The 25811-nt window shown below is 30.9% G+C and overlaps 1 protein-coding gene and 1 long non-coding RNA gene across 7 annotated transcripts in view; both read right to left on the bottom strand.

Moving 5' to 3' along the window:
- Positions 1 to 25811, bottom strand: part of LOC140062098 (transcription factor AP-2-alpha-like) — a 125353-nt gene that overhangs the window by 24968 nt on the left and 74574 nt on the right. For 2 of the 5 annotated variants that reach the window (XM_072108149.1, XM_072108150.1), the window contains one exon: positions 11898 to 12347. In XM_072108149.1, coding sequence (XP_071964250.1) covers positions 11898 to 12347 — 450 coding nt within the window. Of the gene's footprint in view, positions 1 to 11897; positions 12348 to 12433; positions 12823 to 12898; positions 13312 to 13376; positions 14199 to 25811 lie in introns of those variants that run through there. The other 3 variants (XM_072108146.1, XM_072108147.1, XM_072108148.1) reach the window with 3 other exon arrangements.
- LOC140062101 (uncharacterized) lies at positions 16823 to 18484 on the bottom strand. 2 transcript variants are annotated; one of them, XR_011847456.1, is made up of 3 exons: positions 18388 to 18484; positions 17532 to 17694; positions 16823 to 17058 (listed from the first exon to the last, which is right to left on the bottom strand). It is a non-coding gene; the product is annotated as an uncharacterized lncRNA (long non-coding RNA). The 2 variants fall into 2 exon arrangements; XR_011847455.1 differs by having other exon boundaries at positions 16824 to 17058; positions 18246 to 18449.

A 25811-nucleotide genomic window follows, 5' to 3' on the forward strand; every position in this document is an offset into this window, starting at 1 on the left:
GTCATGATGAACGATGGAAACAAATCGTTTCTTTTCATTTTGAACATAGTGCAACGAACGACTCATCGCAATATTATGAAAATAGGTCATCGTAGCAATGGTTTTTAGTAATTAAATAAATAAAACATCATTGAATTCAGAATAATATTCATATATCTCCATTTTATTATGTTTACACTTTGAACGGGAATCAACAAGGTTGTGTGTACTTGTACCGTTGATTGTAAACTGTTGTTATCATCAGGGAGATGTAATATCCATACTATTGGTTGGGTGTTATGTTATAACACTTTAATTAAATAATACTGTAGTTAATGCATCGTTATTTTTGCCTACATCTTTATAAGCATGTTTATAGATTTACAATCTTACCATAAAATTGTCAAAAACAAGTACTGACAATAATCGATGGTTAATTAATAATATTTAAAAATAACAATAATATTTATTTCCCCAAATCGATAATGAACATAATAATATAAAGAAAGAAAAGAAATATATAAGTGGAAAAGGGACGCCACAGATAAAGCAAGCTTTAAATTGTTCGGAAAACCTTTAGTTTAGGGCGTAAAACTGAATTGCGTTTTGGCAAAACTTGTTCTATACGCAATGACATACAGAAAGGAGGTTCACGAGCGGTTATGTCAAAGTTGGAGATGAGAGAACTGCAACGATGCAGGAGTCCCGTGGAGAAAATAATGATCAGTCAGACAGTGCGTTATTTTCATCTTCCAGATACCATCTACAGTTCACTGAACGATATGCAGGAATATGTATGCAAGCTATGCTACATTATGGCATACAATCGGTACAGGTTGAGGAAATTAAGCTGCTAGGTTTTTTTTATATAGTTGCATTATTAAATACTTTATTGTACTAAATGTACTGATCACTATACAGGAGACAACGTTTTTTAAACACACCTCGACTTATTCGACTCCAACTTTCCCTGTTCGAACCGCAGTGATACTTTTCATTAGTTATCTTTTCCATTATGCATGCCTATGCTTTATAATAATGTTTTTTTTATATATATACAAGGTCTATTTAATACAATAAGCGTGTAATAACTTACTTAGCTAACAATACGGAAGAGTCTACAGCAATTACTTCCTGTTATTAATATTGTAGTACAGTTTTATTATCATTATCTAGGCCTTTGATATATCTATCGTATATTATTACTATATCGTCTTTTAAACAAGTTCTATGCCGTGTACATTGATGGATATCACAGGCCTGGCGGATGTGTACATGAAAAGATATGTCTCATCATATCGGTGTTTTGTGACCCCCATACCTAGGCCTAGTGTACTTTCGACAAGCTCTTTTAACTTTCTATTTCATCAAGCGAGAGAATTCATCACAAGTGGGGCTGGTGTAGAGTGATGCCCTCGTACACAATCCTGCCACCTATCAACAACATCAACAGTGGTGTACATTCAACACACTTGCATCGTGTAAACACTGGGACAGAATAGACCATGACGTGGAAAAAGCGGTCTAATTTTAATGAGGATTGATGTAATAGAAATAACAGTTTAGTTCGTTATTTTCCGAGATGACTCCATAATTTAATTTACTGATGCTAAACTTGATTATTCCATTTCGCCTTTGTTCTCATTTTAAACTAGGACTAGCATCAGGCCTAACATAGGTGAGCATTTATTGTTGTGTTCTTATGCCTATTTTGTTCCTAATAAAACTTTAGTACTATAACCTATGTTGTTGTATAACAATGTGCGAATCGAGAGTTTAATCATCAACGAATTTTCACAAACAAACCTCGTGTGTGCTGATTGTTATTAACTAGAAACTACATTAAAAAATAAAAAGTACACTCACTCAAGTGATAAAAAAGAATATGAGATTTTAAATGGAGGATAATAAGAGATTATAAAAGTGCTTTAATTCCTGTGTTTAGGATCGATAAAATCTGCCTTAGGCAAACTCGAATATTTATGGTTAAAAGTGTCGACTTTAACACGACGTCGGGGCTTTGAGGAATCCCATGGCTTTAGTTAATGGTGTGAAAATCACGACGCGTTAACTCCTTTTCTGACGCGCTAAGGGTAGGTTCAACCAACGAGAGAATCTCAAATGATTTTTAACGTACTCGGCACTCCATTCGACTAAAATCAGATAAAATCTTCTAAGTAATGACCGCGTCTGTAAAGTGATTACCATGGCCTTTGTAATTAATGAATTGATTCTGTTAATTATTGAGAGTGTTTAATCGATGGGAAATGATCGAATTTAACAACAATTATTACAATCGTCATGGCGAAGAGCAAGCTTTCATTGTAGTAGCCTACCTTATACTTATAATTAATTGAATATCTATATACCTGTATATATATTTTAAACTAGGGGCAACGAACCGCCATTAAATCAGTTCGGTATTTTAAATTATTATTACAAACTAATCACTTCGTAAATGTATTGGTGTGTATGGAATGGTGGAATATATTTCTGTCTTGAAAACAACTTGCTATTTAAAAGAATTGTTAACAAATTTAATTTTATGTAATCAGAACAAACATAATTTACATAATATCACGTGACTTTAACCAATCATGTTAAAATTATTACGACCATATATTTAAAAAAAACAATGTAATTGAAGTATATTTAAATTGAAAAATTATTGCTAAACATAGTGGTTATCATAAATATGAATCAACCTCGATCTAATCATGTACACAAAGAGGCTTCATCAGAACTTAAACTAAAAATTCTAAGCATCAAATATTTTCTGAACGAAGATGCGTCTCCTTTTGATTACCCTAGAAAGGTAATTAGTGAGATCGCAATTATTGCAATCGAACCGGCAAAGTACATACTTTGTAGGTGAACCTTTTTTTGATGTCGTCGGCTTGCCATAGTGCATGGATATTACAGGGAGGTGACGTAACTCATGGGAATACTGATGCATAGGAAGGGGATATTCTTTGTGTTGAGGTAGCATGTCTATTCCCCAACCTCTGTACGCTACGCGCACGGCTGCCTTTTAAGTCCAATGGAATATCAATTTTGTCCGATAATTATGCACCATAGTCATTTATAATGGTATTAAAAATATAATCATCATCAGAAACATCATCTGATAACATTATGAAAAAGGAATAAAAACTGATGCATTGTAGGGCCTATATTAGTTTTGATTATTATATATTATATATATTATTATGTAATTTACTAAGAACTTTTACAAGTATACATTTAAGTATTGTCTTCGTACAAGTAAAATAACCATAAGGTTTGCAAAAATCAGCCCGTATGTAAATTGAACCATGATGATAAACCAAAGGTTTAGAACGACATGAATTCCCGGCCAAATTGCATCATTTACGCTTGGTTTACACTAGAATAAATGAAGCAAAAAGCAGGGCTAGTGTTACTGAATTTATCGACCGTTTTTAGACTATAAACATTCTCGGCCGACTGCCAGGACGAAATGACAGTCATGTATACGTAGGTTAATTTCATTAAAGGCTTCTGTGATAAATACATTACCAATGATAGTGTAAACGCATGTCTAGCAGCAGCTATCTAATTAAGGTTAACTTCTCGTGTAAACGACGCTTAACTTAATACGATGTTGCATACCTCTTACTTAGAACAAATTAAATAAAGCACTCTGGCAACAGAATATACGGGACAATTATGCAATGTGAACAATTGCTGTTTAGTTTTAATACATGTAAAATGTAATATGTGTGCGGGATCTTTGTACACTTATTTAGTGCTGCTAACATTTGGCCACGATCATATCACATTCAAATCTTTTCAAATTCAAATTGTTTTTGTAATTTTTTTTTATTTCTTTCCAAATCTCGTCACAATAAATGGATTACTGTTCACCAATTCGTTTTTCTTTATGACTTATAAGATACCCAATTAACCGAACATCATTTTACCGTTTGTTTTTATTGTTTACAGCGTAACTTTTGTTCCGTTAATTGTTGAGCTACAAAACAATTAATGTTCTTATTGTGTAAGTGTAACAATGTAACACTCATTTGACAGATTATTCAATCGTATTGCAAGAGAGTACATTTGTTGTCACCAGATTTACCTTAGTACAAACGCCCAAGGCTTTAGGACGAGATACAAAAACCAATTGTTTAATAAGACCCTTTAAAAGTGTTGTACTTAAAAAAACAGAAACGGTTTTTAAACTACCTATAGAGTAATACTTAGTGGTTAATTGTAACGCAATTTGTTGCATTACAAGCTAATTCAAATGATTTAATTCCCTTATACTGGTTTATATCATCATCGAGATGTATAATTCCAACCACAGATGTACGACCTGGACCCGCCCGGTGGGAGTTATTTAAGCAGGCTTGCCTAAAATTAAACCTTAAACTAGGTTGCCTAGCTTAAGTTTAAACTGAAAAGAAAATGGTGCGACAGATCGTCGCAGCAAACGTACATTGCTATCACTAACAGAAGCTTTATTCCCCGGAGAGAAACCCACTGACGATCCTATTGTCATGTTCTTTGCGAGTCTTAATTCAAAATCATTCCATCAACACTATTATTACTCATAAAGTTGTTGTTATGATAATGAGAGAGCTCCACGAATATAAGAATTAATTTTCTTTTTCTGAATGGTGGTGTTGGTGTACTAAATAATCTTTTATCCTATAGCAAAATGGCTGGAAAGATACAAAGTGGCTTTTATAGCATGTTACATTGTTCGCCAGCGACTCGTCGTTTCGTTATGGTTTCTTATGTATCAAACTGATATCATGACCTATACCATACCTATACCATATTCAAATATGAAACAAGTTTAACAAATATAAGGTCTATCTGCTAATTATTACTGAATACAAAAAATGGAATTGTTCACCTATAATTAAAAGGCTTATTAAAAAAATTAATATTGTTTAAATATTCTATTTAACAAGAAGAAAAGCAATAAATCGGTAACATCTTAACAAAATAAATACAGAAGGAAAAGCACAACAGTGCGTGAAATGCTTACTAAATGAAGCGAATAGTTAATGTGCTACATTTAACACAGTAATAGGCCTAGAACACATTGGTATGCTACTGCATAACGATGTGCTGTGTTTCATGTTTGCTGGAGATTTTTCAATTAGGTGAGATTTTTCTCTATAGCCAAGTTTAGAAAATAAATAATGCTTGTTTCTGTCGGTAGATCCGTGATTCACACATTTTACTAGATTTTATGGACAGCATTGTTCTGTTCCTACACAATGGTACGAGGGACAATTTGCGACTAATACTTTGATGCTGGTTTTCCTTCTAACTTCCACACAAACATAAAACAAATCTTCTACAGTTGATTTTATACGAATACGTTCAATCTAATTTTTTTTTATATTAATACATTTTAGGCTGGGGATTTAATAATTGCAGGGGAATTTAACTCTTCCCTGATAATTGCAAAGTCTAAATTGGCTTTTAGTTGTCGTCGTATTGTAACACAAACTTGTGAGATACAACAGAGATGCAAAATATTATTATGATATTACTCAGTCTAACGGAATGCGCATCTGAAATATTGGAACAGCTAGAGACTGGAGGTCAATGACATGAGTTCATCCACACCTACCCCCGGCTGGGAGAATGACCTAGCGACCCTGCCTCAGTAGGGGGATGCAACACTAGTATAGAGAACGTGCCTGTGAGGCGAAAATACCGAGGTAGTCGGCAAATCAACCAATTACATCGCACTATCTACAAACTCTCATCATAACAAAACCTACAACATACGATCGTGCTCTGTGGTATTATAATAGGGAAATTGAATAGCATTTTGAAGTTTAAAATTTAACTTTTAGTAGGTAAATAACACAAGTATAGAAATGTGCACTTCAGTAACATATACCGATTAAATACCACATCTGATAATTTGACCACGCCCTCCAAGGGAGGTCTAAGAATGTGTCAACAACAAAAAGCAAGAAGGATGAGGATTGTCACAGATCATTGTATATTCCATCGTGCAACATTTTATACTTAAAATTGTGCCATCCATTGTGTTACCATCATGCCAAAGTTAACGTTACTCATTTTTTAATTGTTAAAAATAATTGTGAAAATTAGTTAATGAATAATCAACGTTAATGTGTATTGATATAATTTAAAATTAATAATTAAAATTGGCATTGACATAAATCAACTATAAATACGCTTTTAATCATCGGGTATACATCCCAAGATGGTCTGTTTTAGCCAATAATCTCATTCCAGGGACGTAGTGGTGGGAATGAGTCGGGAACATCACGGAGTATCAGAACACAAGGTGACGTGGATCTGATCGAGGACAGCAAATTATAACATGAACAATCTATCTTAAATTTTAACTAATCTTTAAACGAAGTAAACGAATAAATGAACATATTATTATGATTCACTTAAACTTGAAGTTTATTTTATATTTATATATTTAGATGGTTATATTTATCCTTGTGCCTTGATATGCCCCTTTTACTTTGGCTAGTCCTTAAGGTAAGCATTTGTTTTATTTTATTATTTTATTGTATTCGTAATGTTTGCCTTTTGTTTTATTGAATAAAAGTGGTATAAGTGGTATTCTGTTGCTTATATACTTAATGAATTCAAAACATGTGTTTCGTCTTGGAGTTACCCCTTTTATTTTTATTTTAAAATTATTATTTATAATGTCTAACGATTATTGTATTGTTATACAATGAAGGACAATTTAAGAAAATATGAAATTAAATTGTGCTGCTGGATCGGTTTTATGTTTGTACATTCTAATGACCGTGGATATTATAGTTGCTGGCCTATTTTGAATTTTTGTACTAAGTGAATTAAAAAAAATCATTATTCGTTTAAAATGATATCATAATACTAAATATATCTGTTATAATCTAGCGTAATAATAATAATCATCTTGAAACGCTGCATATACCGGTTACAGGGTTCATACCATGATTATGTTATCAAAGTATTATCTACAGTATATAATTCATACATTATTAAAATATGAATCTCTTTAAAATTCACGCCGCGTTTTTAATTCATACTGACGATTATAGCGGATTGTGTCACCCAACATGCACAATCTGCGAGTATTTCATCGGGTTAAATATATTGCCTTGACTGGTAAGAATGTTCGTCGTCTTACTTTGAATTAACGAAACGCTTGATAAATGGTATAATATGACGTCACGAGTCTGGAGACGCATGTCATCGGGAAATGCTGCGTATAATCGGGAAATGCGTACTTGAAGTATGGAACGCCTACTTCATTATGAAACATTCTAATCATTCGTACGTCTTATTCGTCTACTGTATTGGATACGTTAGTATAATCATAATAAACACGAAATAATTTGTATTATATGAGTCGAGAGATCACGTCTATATTGGGAGTTTAATAAATACAGCAATGCATATTTGTAGACTTAACAGTGTTGATTGTACAAGTACGGTACTGATACACGTTTGATAACTGTAGGACTGTATAATGCAATATACATTGTATTCCGTTAATAGCTTTGTAATCAATTCAAATTATAACGTACAGGATCCAGAAGATTATAATAAATTATATCTTATTTTACTGCATTTATATTGAAACAACATGATATTTTTAGAAGCGCAAGTTTCTTTTCTAATTTCAAACATTTTCTTCGAAATTTCGTTTGAGAAAATATTTAAAAGAAAATCATAGTTTGTTTCAGGACAATTATTAATGAGACCAATATTATTGGTTCTTGAACAATATTGCAGATATAAATTGATTAATTGTTAACTAAACGATCTCGTAATTCATTACCGATACTTAGGCTTAGACATTTATTATTTTAAATTCTACCCCGCGGGCTTGAACTTGCCTTGTCGTTCTTTGTAACGCACAGCCTACGATTTTAAATGAGCCTTAAAAACAAAATAAATTGTCTGTATCATTTGGGTGTTCTGATTTGTTTTCTCCAAAGGTCGAGGGTTAACATACAGTGTAAAAATCACTTCACGCCATTAATTCTTAAACTCTGCCTACACTATCAAACTAGTTTGAAAAAAATGCATGATGTGCCCAAATATAGTAGTGATATGCCCAGATATGGTAGTGCACATCACTACCATCATCATGTCCATGTATGGATACATCACATAAAGTTTGATAGTGTAGACAGAGCTTAAGTTAACATTTTCAGTGCCGTCAAAACCAGCAAGTTACATCATCAAGAATATAATTTAAGTGAAGATCACTTTATTAACTATCTTTGTAATTATTTTATCATAAACTGCAGACTTGCATTATGTCAAATATTATATCTTTTTATAAATACAATACAATCTTTATCGTATCCAGTGTCCGTTTTTGTTGCTCCAGTGTCAACACAAAAGTTTATACGTAATCAGCGTCACGTGATTAATTAAGGTTAACATTGTTTATTGGTTCCGAAATTAGTAATTAAATGCACTGGAACGAATTGTATGTCTTGAAGATACTATTATTTCCACCGCCTTGCTTCTATTTACTGTTAGTTTTGTTATTCTTATATATATATATTGTTTATTGCTTTTTGCTCCATGAATGCTTAACTACTGAAAAAAAGTTTAACTGTGTTTTATAGCCAACTTTTGCCAAATTCTGTATTTAAAAAACGTATCGAAGAAACGCTTATGTTTTTTGTCATTATTTTTTATACACATTTTAGTTATTTACATTTTACCAGAAATTATTTAAATTCATGACTGGACTGTAACTGCGTTCAGATTACGTAATCAACACAAATTTATACCAGAATGATCCCCACGCTTTAAATCTATGCGTGTTTTGCTACATTTATGATTTTAAACAACGTACTAGTTTGACATGCTCTGATATGACAACAATATGAGGTCAAACCAATAAGTTGACCTATTTAATGATGCGTAAGGGGAAACATGATTTAAGTGTTTTAACATACTTTATATCAATCAGATACAAATTAGCATTTATACCAACATGCTGTATTTTACATACTATTGAGTAGAATCTATCGTAATTTAATATTGAAATTGAGAACTTTAAAAAATAAAAATGTGCTCATATAATAAATCAAAATAGTATTAGTAGGCCTATTGTAAACAATTACAGTATAATATTAATTGAAAACATTTTATATAGGCCCTATTAAACTTTAATTATGACATGTGGTCTGTTTAATAATTTTAAAGCCATCCACAGATTAAGTTGAGCCCACCCGACTGTTAGCAAGTTGTAGATAACAATTATTGAGTTACGTAAAACTAGAACCTACTAATAACAATTAATTACACACAGACATCAATCTGTAAGACAATTACAGGCAACTTTATAATTAACAACGTACTGAGGTTGTGTAATCTATAATCCGAATAGCAGATAACAAGGGGGGTGGACAAGGAACAGAAACAATGGATGCATTGTACAATGAGAAGATATTATCTTTAAAATGGTGTAAAAGACAACACGGGGGGAACATCTGTTTTTTAGCTAAAACGGCGGGACACAATAAACGGTGTAAAACTTCCGATAAACAACAGGTATCTTGAATTCAAATTAAAAAACACCTGAACAGTTTTTAAAAAACTGTTCAGGTTTTTTCCTTAAAAAGACCTTTAAAAGTAAAAATGTGATCATTCGTATTGCCATCTGAAATTCTATACACATTACAACATTTTTTATCGCATTTTTATTCATACCAAATCGTGTCGTTCAAATATTTTTATCCTGTTTTAGATTTAATTGTATTTCCAAACAGACAGGAGGAAGTGAGTAAGAAGCATAAACTTCTGGTGAAGCGTTAAGGGACTTGATACAATTAATTTAAATTTTGGCAGAATAAATGTGATAATCAAACAACACATTTTGTTTCTTTTTGTTACACATCGCATAATAAACATTTTAAGCTATCCAAACTTGGGAAAATCTTTTTTTATTTAATTTAAACATGTTTATTGCACCTAAAAAGTTTACATTATTGTTTTGATGTTATGTATTATTTAGAACTTTGTGGCTTTTGTTATTTGTTTGTAAAATGGATGCACCATTAACTGATAAATGTGTGCCACCGATATAAAGGTGATTCCTATGAATAAATAAATACAAAAGGGTTCGCACCCAAATTTAATTGACAAAGTCAAATTATTTAAAACGCTTTATCAAAATCATAATTATAATTATTAACTTAAGTCACTTCAAGGTAAGGTCTAATTAATAGTTGAGTTATCTGCGTCTTTGAGGTTGCGACTCAACAATTATCATTATTTATGAAATCTGCTGCAATATACATTTAGTAAACTATCACAATGACCGAATAATAAGATGTAATATGCACGAGTTTTATTATTAATCTGAAAAGGTCTGGATTCGTACACGAAATGAACCTTCCTTGTACAGAATCTATTATAGTTTATCCTATTATTAAGTACAATACAACGGCCTTGGTTTATTGTTAATGACCGAGTTGTAAAACCTTCCTAGGTTCTGCATGATATCAATCGAAAATAATAAAAATAATAAACTACGGAATATAATTGAAAAACACATGAACTGACTGTAAAATATACCGCTACAGTACAACGTATTTGTGCTTTTATACGAATACGGTGCTCACTTTAATAATGTACATGTAGTTTATTGAATATAGAATTAAATTTATTGAAATGATTCAATAATTTGAAAAATTTTCTGATATGATTTAAAATTTTGAATTTCCATTTTGTCGTTTTTAACTGAATTTATTCAGAGCGACAACAAATAAACCACGTGATTCCTTGCTTGCTATGTATATTTGTACTAATTTATGGTGTTACGTTTAATAGAGAAGCAATGAAATAGTTAACATACATACTTAAATAGACAAACATTATACTGTCATTCATTGATGTTTAGTGTTATCTACACCATGTTTTGACGATTGTCGATATCAAAGAGGAATATTAACAAAAGGACGGTTTGTTTATGAATACATCACATTATGTGTATCATGCAACTATGTTAATAATACGTTTATTTCTTATCGTATACAAAAAACAAAAGGTTTTAAAACAATATTTGACATAAACGAATTTCAATTTATAAAATAATAAATATATTAATTTTTATCAATATAATATTAACATACGTAATATTAGTTAAAAGCATTATTGAATAACCTAAAATACAGACATGCGCAAACTGGGTTCGTATACCACCATAATGGCAGTTTTACATTTTATTCTAAATAGTTAGTTCTTTTTTTTGGGATTAAATGTAATCGATGTGGTTGATTAAATTAATATTGATGACCACTGTACGGTTTTAAATGGACATTACAGGACAAACGTCGTATAGGCCTTATATAATATTACCGTTAAATTTATAATTAAGCCTAAATAAATTTAAGCAAGAAAGAGGCGTTAAAAACACCTTAAAAAATTAGTTTTACGCAATGTTATAAGAGCAGTTTAGTAGCTCTATATAGTTTGTTTCTTTATTGGATTTTAGTGCACTTTAGAAAATTGCTATTTTCAGCAAAACCTCTCCGCCTTCGTCTTATTCTAATTACGGCGAATGAAAAATTTGTGGACGATGATTGTTATTATGATTAAGACGCGCAGCGGTCTTATGATTACCTAATACAATGCAGCCCAACATTATATAGACAATATTAAAACGACCAACAAGTACAACGGCTTTGATGATTGCAATGACCGCATTACTCTGGATGAATATTGAATATACAATTTGCTACGCATCAACGTATTCAACTCATCAAATTCAATCAAATCTTTTGTATGGGAAATTACGTTTTCGAATTATGTTGTATTTTTGTTCACTGGTACAATAAATCGATGATTATTTTTATATAAGAAAACATAAATTATTACGAATTATAATGGGTGGAAAATATAAATTAAATAATAAAGAGTCTTACCGTGTTGTCATCCATAGGATGAAGACCAGGTGGCGGGCCATGAAGCATTAACTCCGTCTGGTCGAGTCCATGATGACTACCTGGAATCAAAACATCGGGCCTACGGATACTGTAATCTCGATTTGAGAGCTGGTGGACGTTCGGGTGTTGTATGTGTAGCTCGTCATCCCGTGGATGGTGTCGAAGCATCTGCGGACGTTGTTGATGAATTTGATATTGATGGTGTTGGGGTTGGTGGAGGGTGTTCAAGTGAGCGTAAGGGTCCGAATTCATATGATGAAAGTCCAACTGTGATTGCTGGGGAATGTTGTACGGAGGCGGAAAATACGGTGGTTGAAAATCGGTGGATGGCGTGTGCGTCAAACGCGGAGCCGTCGAAAACGACGGCGTGCTCCCGACGGATCCAGAGCTAAACCCAGGCCTGTGGCTCGGGATGAGGTCAGATCGATCCTAAAAAAAAAATAAAATGCAAATAATAAATACATATGAAATTAAATATTCATTTAAAAAATTCAAAATGATGTATAAAATCTTACTTCGTATGTGTTAAGAACCATTGCGACGTTTTTCAACATTTGTACATGTTGTGTCTAATGGTGTAACAGTAATATAGACAAGAACGTTAAGTGTGATTTTCCTGGCTGACTGCAAATCGACAACTGATGAACTGCCTCAATGGATCACAGTACACAGAATAGACCACACGAACCCGTAGGCTAGTCACAAAGAAACTCATCGTTGTGCTATTGTTTGTCGACACATCGCCGTGATCTGTAGTGCGTTTTGACTGTCTACTGCCTACGGCGAACTGGGTTCACCCCTTCGTACAGTAGGGTGGCCAAGCTAAGCAATTACACATTTAAGCATAACAACAACGTCGTATTAAATTAGTCGAAATTAATTTCAGATATAATTAAGCAAGCGTTAAGTAAGCTACCGACGATTTAAGTACAGTACGTGGTACTTTTGTAGCGATTTATTTTAAGTACGGGAAACCTTACCATGTTACTATTAGTATCTATGTTACATCTCATACTAAATGTCTGGGGTAAACTTGTACACTGGAACCCATGCATCACTATTATAGTTGAGAGAGGAGAGAGCTAAATCACCTTAGGCTTCAATGACACTCCAGTGTTTACGTGATCCAAGAAAAAAACTCAAATTAAAATGTTGTTTACAGATTTTTGGAAGTGGCAAACTTAAACGTGTAAGTTTCTCCTCCTTATTTCTTCGTTTTGTCTTACTTTCTGAACTAAAATAATTGTGATAATTCCGGTGACAAGTTTCTAGCCTAAAGGGACTTTGCATACGCAAGTAACTACACGTAAGACGGACGTCTAGTTCGTCATGACGTACTAAAGAATAAATAAGAAAAAGAAATAGTTGACCAACCACCAGATACCAGTTAAAAATGTAAGTAAGTTACAGTTGTTAATAGTAAATTAATCATAAAAATAGAATATTAAAATAGAGCACCTCGTGTTTGGGTTGAAGGGGGCTACCAAATGCAGAAGGCATCCCGTATGAGTTTGCGTTGCCAAGGCGACTGTTGATAGAAGATGGACTAGTTGAGCTGTCTAGAGATGTAAGGCGATCGACTGTCGTATGTGATGTTAGTTCTTCGTATGAGTTATGTGGTGAGAGCGCTTTAAGAGGGCTCACCTGGGCCATGTGTGATACGATTAGCAGCAGAGGAAGACTTGCTTCTTGGCCTGTTGTTACTCCACGATTGTTTTACGTAAACTGCACTCAACACAATGCTTCCGTTAATGTTGATGCTTGACCTTAGAAAACGGCGATGACTTCTAGTGGTAGATGATCATTTAATGGTTTTCATGAGATTCTCTTAAAACACATCAGCTGATATTAAATAGATCATAACATCTTTCATAGAATAATCCGTCAATTGTTGTATTACAGTTCAAGTAATTCAGGAAAATCCACACAACACACTATTCTGCCCAAGGCTCACTGCCTAGAGGTTGTGATAAAAATAGAAGAATTTTCCAGCGAATGGCGCATTCAATCGTATCCTCTAGCCTTTGTAGTAGCACGAGAAAAGCTGAGTTAATTCGTATCTGCCAGTGGCGAATCAACTCCTACTAAAAAGTGTCCACTCGAGAGCCTCGATTTCATCCAGCCCTGTGGGTACCCTCCTAGTTACCTTACGCCCTGCCCACTTTATGCTAGAGGTGTGTTTAGCTCCTTCACAAGGGCTATTGATATTATCGTTTAATTAAGTGCTCTCAAACAGATAGCCTATTGGGTGAATCCAAGCTAGCGACGTCACGACTAATCAACCAATTGGAAGCTAGAACGACTTCTGGTGTGTAACACAGTAGTTCAGTATAGGCTTATGCTTAATAATAGGTAAATAGCCAGTTGAACGTTATTCCAAAATAGCTGGGCGGAGTTTGTCTTACCGATTTATCAAAAATGAGTTATACAAAATTAAAAAAATAAAACTTTAAAATTTAGGTCCTCAACATTTTTATATCAAGATACTTTGTAATTATTAACTATAATTATATTATTCGTCTTTCACCGATAAAGGATTTATTCATAATACTTCAAACGGCATTAATTAAGACTGAATTAAGAATATTTTTACCTCTAGTATGTGAGGGCTGGACATTTCTTTGTTTTCGTTTTGATCTTTTTATTACAATATTGGAATTTGAATATTTATGTCATTTTAATATATTATCATGGACGAAATAATATCAAATATATATATATACATCCTGCATAATTGGCACGTCACTGTTATGTGAAATCAAATAAAATATATAATTCATTGACATTATTTGAACACTACTTTCACGAGGCCTATATTATGAATACATTATAAAACACATTCCTTACACAGCAAAATTCTGATTCTTGTTTTAAGAAAAAAAAAACTTGTTTCAAGCAAAATATTTCTTGAAACAAGTAAATTTTGACTTGTCCGTATTTCAATACTTTTTGGCTTACCAAGAATCGTAAAATTCTTAACAAGAATCACACAAATTCTTATCAAGAAAATTATTCTTACCAAGAAATAATACTTTAAGAACAATATTCTTACCAAGAATTTAATTGCTTTTTTCATTCTTGTTTTAAGCAGTATCTGCCTTAAAATAAGTAACAATTTATCGATTTTTTAAAAAAGAATTCTTGTTTCAAGCAATATTTTTCTTAAAATAAGTAAGAATATTCCGATTTGTATTTTTTTGAATTCTTGTTTCAAGCAATATATTTCTTAAAATAAGTAAGAATATTCCGATTTGTATTTTATAGAATTCTTGTTTCAAGCAATATATTTCTTAAAATAAGTAAGAATATTCCGATTTGTATTTTTTTTAATTCTTGTTTCAAGCAAGATATTTCTTAAAATAAGTAAGAATATTCCGATTTGTATTTTATAGAATTCTTGTTTCAAGCAATATATTTCTTAAAATAAGTAAGAATATTCCGATTTGTATTTTTTTGAATTCTTGTTTCAAGCAAGATATTTCTTAAAATAAGTAAGAATATTCCGATTTTTATTTTTTGAATTCTTGTTTCAAGCAATATTTTTCTTAAAATAAGTAAGAATATTCCGATTTGTATTTTTTGAATTCTTGTTTCAAGCAATATTTTTCTTAAAATAAGTAAGAATATTCCGATTTGTATTTTTTGAATTCTTGTTTCAAGCAATTTTTTTCTTAAAATAAGTAAGAATATTCCGATTTGTATTTTTTGAATTCTTGTTTCAAGCAAAATATTTCTTAAAATAAGTAAGAATATTCCGATTTTTATTTGTAGAATTCTTGTTTCAAGCAATATTTTTCTTAAAATAAGTAAGAATATTCCGATTTGTATTTTTTAGAATTCTTGTTTTAAGCAATATTTTTCTTAAAATAAGTAAGAATATTCCGATTTTTAATTTTAATATTCTTGTTTCAAGCAATATATTTCTTAAAATAAGTAAGAATATTCCGATTTGTATTTTTTGAATTCTTGTTTCAAGCAATATTTTTCTTAAAATAAGTAAGAATATTCCGATTTGTATTTTTTGAATTCTTGTTTCAAGCAATATTTTTCTTAAAATAAGTAAGAATATTCCGATTTGTATTTTTTGAATTCTTGTTTCAAGCAATATATTTCTTAAAATAAGTAAGAATATTCCGATTTTTATTTGTAGAATTCTTGTTTCAAGCAATATTTTTCTTAAAATAAGTAAGAATATTCCGGTTTGTATTTTTTAGAATTCTTGTTTTAAGTAATATTTTTCTTAAAATAAGTAAAAATATTCCGATTTATATTTTTAGTTTTCTTGTTTCAAGCAATATATTTCTTAAAATAAGTAAGAATATTCCGATTTTTATTTGTAGAATTCTTGTTTCAAGCAAAACTTTTTTTAAAATAAGTAAACAAGAAGTCTATCAAATAAAAACCAGTAAATGTTTACTTTTTTTAAGAAAAGTATTGCTTGAAACAAGAATTCTATCAAATTAAATTTCGTAAATTCTTACTTATATTGGGAAAAAATTGCTTGAAACAAGAATTCTATAAAATATAAATCATTAAAAATTTATTTTAAGTTATTTTAAGAACGATAAATGAATACTCATTTTAAGAAATATTTTACTTAAACAAATAAATTCAAGAATGTTATAAAACATAATATTAACAATACTACTGTTATTTTCATTAAGAACTACAATTTACATGACATTAGGTACAATAATATATACAACTTCTTTAAAACAAACTTGTTTTTATTAATAATAAAATGCCATCAAAAGAAAACTTAAAAACATTAAAATGGTAAAATACAAATTTCGTAAAATTCTTCTCCCGCACCTGGGCTTTAAACTATTAGGTGTCCTTAAATTTATTAATGTATACTAATGATTATTCAACAGCCTTTGTCAAGTGTACAGGTGTGTTTTCATCACAAATCACTAACTGTTAAAGGATAGTGATGCCTACTTCTTTTCATTTTGGATAATCGAAATCCAGAAGGTAAAAAGTGGAGAGGAGAGTAACTAGAGCCTCATCTAATTTTGCTTTCTTTGTAGTTAGAATTGTTTGCTAAACTTTAATGTAGGCCATTTCTGTGTCCAAAAGCAATACCGGCATATTACCTGATCGGCGTGAAGACCAGGATTCTGGATCTTTATTCATGTTCCTAAAAATGAAAAGAGATTAATATAGTTTTAGTTATTACTGTATTTAAAATATGTGTAACATCATCAACTAATTGGGTACGGTGTGGTTTTAGAGTCCTATATCTGGGGCGGTAAACACAAAAACATGACGCAATATTAGAACGGTGGTAAGAATAATTTTACATTATAAGACATAAGAGTGGGTGGAATATGCATTTGAACTTTTTAATCACAAACTTTGCCCTGTTTATACCGATCCCAAAGACAGGCCTGGCTGTATCTATTATTTTTAGTTAAATTATTAGGGTCTAAATTTATTTTTAATATTACTATTTAGGAAGACAATACGCAAAACGGTGCTCAGTCCTGATTGATGTTTTTATTCCGTATCAATGTTTATAATAACAATCATACAATTAAATGTAAATTTTGTTTAATTGTTTGATTTTAATAAATTATTGTAAACATAGTATATACCTCGAAATTTACTTACCAGATGGAGGACTGGTGTTTCTCTTTAAAATACCAAAATAAACTACTGTATATTATTCTCTTCTTTGGAAAAATTTGCTAAGCACTTTTTTAAAAAGCTTTCTTTTGTATTTCATTCCTCTTTGCCTAGTAATAATTAGTATCCTTCGAACTTCTTCAATTACCTAACAAATAATTTAAGATATTGTAAATAACACAGTTTTTTAAAAAGAAATTTAATATAACAATTTTAGTTATGCAGTACGTATGTTTTTTGTTTGTTTTTTTAGTATGGTTTTTTTTAAATTTAGAGTTAGAAACATTAAGTTTCAATATCGATGTGATCACTTCGGGGATTACTTAGTGTGTACAATTAATTAAATATAAAGAAGTGTTTTTTAATGTCATTATATTTCTCATTGGAATATGTGTATATAATATAATCCTTCGTAGATATTTCATGGCTACATTACAAACTAACTGTTACATTATAATTGTATTATCTATTATTAGGCCTTCCTTATACCTAGCTGAAATAGGTCCGACAATATTTGTCCCCTCTGTCAATGTCTGAACTAAAATGCTAAGCTAAACCTATACACCTGTCCGTCAGTACAGGCATAGTAGGCTAGCCTAGACCTACTAGTTCCAGGCCTACAGTATTACTTACTAGGAAGGAGCCTAGGCTAGGCCTAGACTGCTGGCAGATTAAAACATAATTATTAGGCCTACGAACCTGTTAAAATGTTGGCCACTTCTTCATCTATTTCTCGGATCTTCAACAAAGCGTCTTCCTTCAACATTATATTAGACTAATCTTACTAGGCCTATTGAAGCATTTAATATATAAATTGCGATGAAAGGTGTCTTTTACTTACAAACTCTAGATTTTGAATGATTACTTTAAAAAACCGTTGGCCATGATCCCGCCGGGAGCTAGGTCATCGACCACACACAGTGTTGTTTTTCAACTGTAACCAAAAATTTATCGCTGGCCTTTTACCCAGAATGTATAAGGTCATTATACTGCTCAACGTTAAAGCATGAAGGTATAAACCTCCATGGTGGTTAAAGCAAATCTATAAAACGTCTGGACCAACAGTAATACGACAGACAATAATAATGACACATGTTTGTTGCAGTCCGAAAAAAAGCGATAAGTTGGTGCCAGTAAACTGAAGTAGGTACAGTATTTGCTACCCTATTTGCTAAGGCATTATAATTCAATTCATGGAAATACTCCGAATTTTCGAGTAACATGTGGAATTGGTGGTTCGCTGCCCGGCAAGCTTTGGAATTTACAATTCGTTTTACAAGCATGTCATAAGACGCCATTTTAAGGACGAGTATAACAATCGGCAACCTCCTGCTAGCTGTTGACGATGGAAACATCAGTATATAAGTATGCCTGGAGAAAACGAGGATGCCAATTGAGGATGAAGTAGAACTAGGCCTAGACTAGGAGACTGACGAAGTTAATGAAGAAAAAAACTATTATAACGGGGATGATTTATCAACTGACGATAGTAGTAGTGATAATTCTAGTATTGTTATACTGTTAATGATTGTTTAATATTAATGATCTTGTTGATGCTCAGCAAGAAGGCCTACTAACTAGAGCCTAGAGGATGAACAAGCAGATAATAGTATAAAAAATGCTGATTTCTTTCTACTAAAATTAAAGGAGAGAAACAAGATTCCACAGGTAAGCCATTTTGCTTTAAAATTACAACAATTATGCATTTTAAACTATTTTTTATTAGAGAAATACGTCTATTTCCTAGGCCTTGCTGGTACTGTTATTATACAGGACTATTAGCTATAGTAACTATAGGACTTGGGTACTAGGCCTAGGCATTATACACGCTAAGTTTATGTTGCATTTTTTTGTGACCAATTTCATTGTTACAAATAACATTTTTTTTGTTAGGCTGCATAGCTCCCCAACTAAAGCACAACTTAGTTTTTAAACATATTAAAACTTGAATATAAAAAATATTAAATCAATATTATTTTCTTTAGGTTGCAGTGCAATCGATTATTCAAAGCACAAACAGTTTGATTACCCAGATTCTTTCATCAGTTGAAACTGAAGTGCTAACTGCTCTACCGTTGTGTGAATATAAGGATATTGACAATCTATTTTAAGTAAAACATTTCTCAAAATAAGTATTTTTAAGAATATTAAAATAGAATTGACTTCAATTCAAGCAAAAATAGTCTTGATAGGATATAGTATGATATTGACTTCTTATCTTAAGTAAAACATTTCTCAAAATAAGTATTTTTAAAAATATTGCGAATCTCAATTTAAGCAAAAATAGTCTTGATAAGATAGTATGATATTGACTTCTTATTTTAAGTAAAACATTTCTCAAAATAAGTATTTTAAAGAATATTGCGAATCTTGATTCAAGTAAAAATAGTCTTGATAAGATAGTATGATATTGACTTCTTATTTTAAGTAAAACATTTCTCAAAATCAGAATATTGCGAATCTGAATTCAAGCAAAAATAGTCTTGATAGGATAGTATGATATTGACTTCTTATTTTAAGTAAAACATTTTTAAAAATAAGTATTTTTAAAAATATTGCGAATCTTGATTCAAGTAAAAATAGTCTTGATAAGATAGTATGATATTGACTTCTTATTTTAAGTAAAACATTTCTCAAAATCAGAATATTGCGAATCTGAATTCAAGCAAAAATAGTCTTGATAGGATAGTATGATATTGACTTCTTATTTTAAGTAAAACATTTTTCAAAATAAGTATTTTTAAAAATATTGCGAATCTCAATTTAAGCAAAAATAGTCTTGATAAGATAGTATGATATTGACTTCTTATTTTAAGTAAAACATTTCTCGAAATAAGTATTTTTAAGAATATTGCGAATCTTGATTCAAGTAAAAATAGTCTTGATAAGATAGTATGATATTGACTTCTTATTTTAAGTAAAACATTTCTCAAAATAAGTATGTTTTAAAATATTGCGAATCTCAATTTAAGCAAAAATAGTCTTGATAAGATAGTATGATATTGACTTCTTATTTTAAGTAAAACATTTCTCAAAATAAGTATTTTTAGGAATATTGCGAAACCTAATTTAAGAAACTTTGTCTTACCTAGAAAAATATTTATTGTTTTAAGTAATTTTTAGAATTCATCAATCTTGATTTAAGAAAAATTATTCTTGATAGGGATAAATATAATATTGATTTCTTATTTTAAGTAAAATACTTTTCAAATTAAGTATTTTCAAATCTTGTTTTAAGCAAAACTATTCTTAATAAGAAGAGAATGATATTGACTTCTTATTTTAAGTAAAATATTTCTTGTAATAAGCATTTTCAAGAATATTGCGAATCTTGATTCAAGTAAAAATAATCTTGATAAGGGTAGTGTGAAATTGACTTCTTATTTTAAGTAAAATATTTCTCAAAACAAGTATGTTCAAGACTATTGCGAAACCTAATTTAAGAAACTTTGTCTTACCTAGAAAAATATTTATTGTTTTAAGTAATTTTTATAATTCATCAATCTTGATTTAAGAAAAATTATTCTTGATAGGGATAAATATAATATAGATTTCTTATTTTAAGTAAAATACTTTTCAAATTAAGTATTTTCAAATCTTGTTTTAAGCAAAACTATTCTTAATAAGAAGAGAATGATATTGACTTCTTATTTTAAGTAAAATATTTCTTGTAATAAGCATTTTCAAGAATATTGCAAAACTTAATTTAAGAAAATGTGTCTTTTCTAGAAAATTATTTCTTGTTTTAAGTAATTTTAAATCTTGACAAGAAAAAAAATACTTATTTTAAGAATTTTTTCTTAAAACAAGATTTTTTTTTCTTGCTTAGAATTTCAAATTTTGCTGTGTAGTATACTGAGTACAATGAATCAAGAAAATGTACAAAGGCCCAATGGAGAACATGGATATATATTGGTATCATGGTAGAGCATAATATTATGCAGTCATTAACATTGTATAAGATATTTAGGCATTATGTCCTTATAAAGAATAAAACTCTACTATAGTATGGCTCTAGATAAAGGGGTTTATCGAGAAGCGTTTAAGAACAATGTTCAACATGCGAATACGTTTACGAATTCAAGTACTTTTTTTGTTGCCCTACACATTGTCTACTTAATAGTGTGTAAAGGTGAACAAAGGTGTCTTTCTGAAACAATTAAATGGATAGTGCATTTTTGTTAATGGAATAATTCTTATAGTATTAGGCCTAGGTTTTCTCACATTGGCCTATTCACGGTGGTGAAAACCCCATGCCCAGAGCCCCATGCAGAGAGGTTTGGTAAGCTAGTTTGAGCTAGGCCCATCAATATCATGGCTGGGTTCATGCTGGGGTCTTCCTTGTGGATAAGATATCGTTCTTGTCTCATTAGAATTAAATACTGAATACCTTTGTCCTGATGTAGAGTTTAAAACAACCAAGTCTATTCAGCGATACTAATTATTTGTTGATAGTGGGACGTAACTCAGCGTGGTGCCTCAAATGAACATTACACACATTTCAAAACAATGGAATCTAAACAGACGAATAATTCTTCAATACATGTTCTTAAACTATTTTCACAATCAAGCAGAATCAATTATACTAATTGCTATTATTCCTAAAGAAATCTCTCCTGTTTGGTGGGACAAAAAAAAATTGATTTAAAAAAGTTTTAAAATTTCGAAAGTCTTTAGATGTTGGTATATTTTAAGATAATGATTTAAGAAATAACATAATTTTTATACTATATAGATTATATAGAACAAGGAATAGTAAGCTAAGGAAGCATTATATAATAATAATAATATTTATTTACAACCATGGCATACGTTCACGGTGCGTTCTTTACGAATAAGGTCCTACGTTGTTGAGTTATACAGTGCAAGAAGGCGGTATATGTACATCCTTGTCATTGGGCCTAGCAACATAAAGTTCATGATAATTATAACTTTATATTTTAGAGTTATGTAATAATGAATTCCATAATAACTTAAGTTGATTCATAAGTCGCGGTCTACTTAAAAACAACTATCCTACCTTATAAGTATTTTAACGATATAATAATATTATTAATATAGCGTTAATGTGGGCTTCGTTATAGCTTTGTAATACAGGTTGATATACATACGTTCACGTTGTTTTACGTACCATTGAAGAAACTAAAAGACTGTTATGCAAATTATATTATGTCCGTAACCAACCGTTTGGTCAGCATAACATGTAAATTAAGTTGAATTGAATTGAATTGAAACCCGTACATGATGGAGGATATAACCGAACTAAAATGTATGGATTATTATGAGATACATCTTTGATTTGTGAGTGAAGGTACGTAGATGTTTTACTTTTTATTATTGTTATTGCTATGTTATTCTTGTTCTAAACTTTGTATATAATGTAAATATATATACATAATAAATAACGATAGCCAGGCCTACCATACAAACGACATATGCACAGAAACTGATAGGGCCTAAAGTGCACGCCTAAATTAATACTATTCAGCCTATAAACAAACAACAGAACATCGAAATATATAAACAAATCATATTAGTTTATTAAAAAATGAACAATTATATGCATTTTGAAATGGTCCATCTGGCTTAAAGAAACATCATCGCTAAGCCGTGTGTAATTCTAGGCCACTAGAGAATAGATTAGTACTTGTGCTGAGCTGATCGTAAAGGGTTAAATAATCGTTTAGGTGAGTGACCGGATTGGCCTAAAAATTACTTATAATATTCAACGTATCATATCAAACATAAAGAGTTTTACAAAGTGGAATAATACAGTGCTATTATACTTCTTCATTGGATCGGAATAGTTGGATTGAATTCTTGATCCCTTTACTCAAATACAGAACAAAGAATAAACATTCTCTACAGGTATACTGAGCTCTATTCAATTTGATATCAAAGACTGTGAAAACAATTGAAGAAAAATACCAAAACTATTAAAAGAGAGAAACGTTCGAGAGTAACCTCAGCAAAGAGTTGCTTTGGGTTAAAAAGTGCAAAGGCTGATCAACATAAAGAAAGTTTGGCCTCATAGCATGTATATTTTGTACAGTAAATGTTGTAATATTAATTATAATGTTTTGTAATAGATAAATTACAGTAATATAAATTGACTGTTAAATGCCAATAATTATTTAATACATGTTAATGATACTTATTTTGATTGATAGAGGGCGCGCTGCCACCACGAGTCGTTTTTAGAATTCTAGATAATTAATTATGATTATTCACTAGATATATTATTGGAAAAAAACAATACAATTTTTTAGGAAATAAGTATTTATAATATATACAAATTCTGACTTAAGTACATATTGGTATGACAAAACTAAACAAAGTCATGCCTACCTGTGATTAGGTAGGCTCAATCACTGCATTAACAGGCTCATTAAATTATAATTGTTCAAATTTATTAAGTAGAACATGTGCAGGGCCTATTAGTCTTAATGTATTATTTGTTGACATTTTAAATGATACTTAACAACCCTTAAGAACCATTGACTGAATATTTACAAGCCTATCACAGTCAGAAGACTAGAGACACATTCTTGGATTGGTATCATATACATAATTCTAAACGTTTAAGTAGTAATTAATTATCACCAAAACTTGACGTCATTTTTAATTAACATAATCAAGAAAACGTTGATAAAAGAATGCAATCTGTCTCTAATGTAACACAAAGTATATGTCGTTGTATAATGTGCATATGACATATTAAACATACTGTAGGCCTACAAGCATGACAATACTGTTTTATTCGTTCTGCAAATTTTTAAAATACGTTTAGAAAGCAACGTGATTTTACGATTATGTAAAACAACACAATAAACATAATGTAATTAAAAATGGGCAGGTGGTCTTGATTATGTTAATTACATCCGCAAATTAAATACGTCATCTTCATACCGATTAATGCTTTAATAAAACAAGAGGAAAGAAGAGCACGGGAAATAACAGTACAATTGTCATCACGAATAGACAGCAGACGACATTAGAAAGCAGGCGAAACGTGTCCAAGGTATACTAACTTAAAATATCTTTACAAAGTGACAGGATTGAGTTAAATTGCGCATTGACCGAGAACTAATCAAGTCAAACATTGCTGTTTATAGGGGATGTGGCGAGTGCTTGTATTTTGAACAGCTAATAGATAAAACATGTAATATAAGTCAGTTTCGTCATTTCTGTATCCTTTACAGAAAAGATTGTCCTAAGTTACAAATGGACCTGACAGAGTTGCACTGTTTTGCCGCTGAAAGCTAACAGAAAATACATACATCAGTTAGGCCTACATACACAATTATTATCTATTAAAGAATTCAGGCTTACTTTACCGTATTTCAACCTTAACAAAGTGGAAAAAGTTGGAACACAACTAGGCATAGTTGGAATACTATACGCATTGACTGTTCGTTATTTTGGAAATATCTGATCTCGTTTAAAGCATGGGTGTATAAATTTATAGGCCCATGGTTAAAGCATGCACGTACGTGTTACCAGAGAAGAGTGACATTACCCTTAATTTCAACAAGTCAGTCAAATTTAACATACGGCGAGATAAAACATTAGCATATACAGTGTGTGAAAACACGCGGAAATAATACTTTAAAAAATGTCTACTCCAAATTCTACTCATCTGATCTCCGGATGAGTATTACGCAGAGACCACACGTGATTTAACCAAATGAACTTAAGAAGTTACTAAATATATAAACATCTCGTTCTCTATCTATCTGGTCTACAAGAGATGCCTTATGGAATATTTCCAACCTAATATTTGTAACTAAGATAATATAGGGCCTAGACATTGAGCTAAACTTACATTATGTAACTGTAGAACTTTTTGTGAAAGAGGGGCATTTCAATTATCAATAATTATTATTATAGATTAATAAATAATTATTTCAGAAACATTTCAGAAATCTTCCTTTCCTTTTTTCTAAAAATGAATTTGTATGAATATACTCTCTCAAAATTTGGAAACAATGATATGTCACCATTCAAAAGGCCTTTCTGTTGGATCCGTTATAAGTAAAAGTAGAAAGCAAATTATTATTTGGAAATTGTGGGAATCTTGGTCTTAATGTGGAAGAAATTGAGTTGATGAAAATAACAGATGAAAGTTAAGAATGTTATAGGAAGAGATGTCATAGGCCTATAGAGAATGCACACTAGGTGTATCAAATATGGATAACTTCTTAGAAACCTGAAATCAATAGATTGTGCTTATAGAACATTAAGGTGTGGACATTTTCACATTGG

Source organism: Antedon mediterranea, chromosome 11, assembly GCF_964355755.1.
Source record: "Antedon mediterranea chromosome 11, ecAntMedi1.1, whole genome shotgun sequence".
Lineage (NCBI taxonomy): Eukaryota > Metazoa > Echinodermata > Crinoidea > Comatulida > Antedonidae > Antedon > Antedon mediterranea.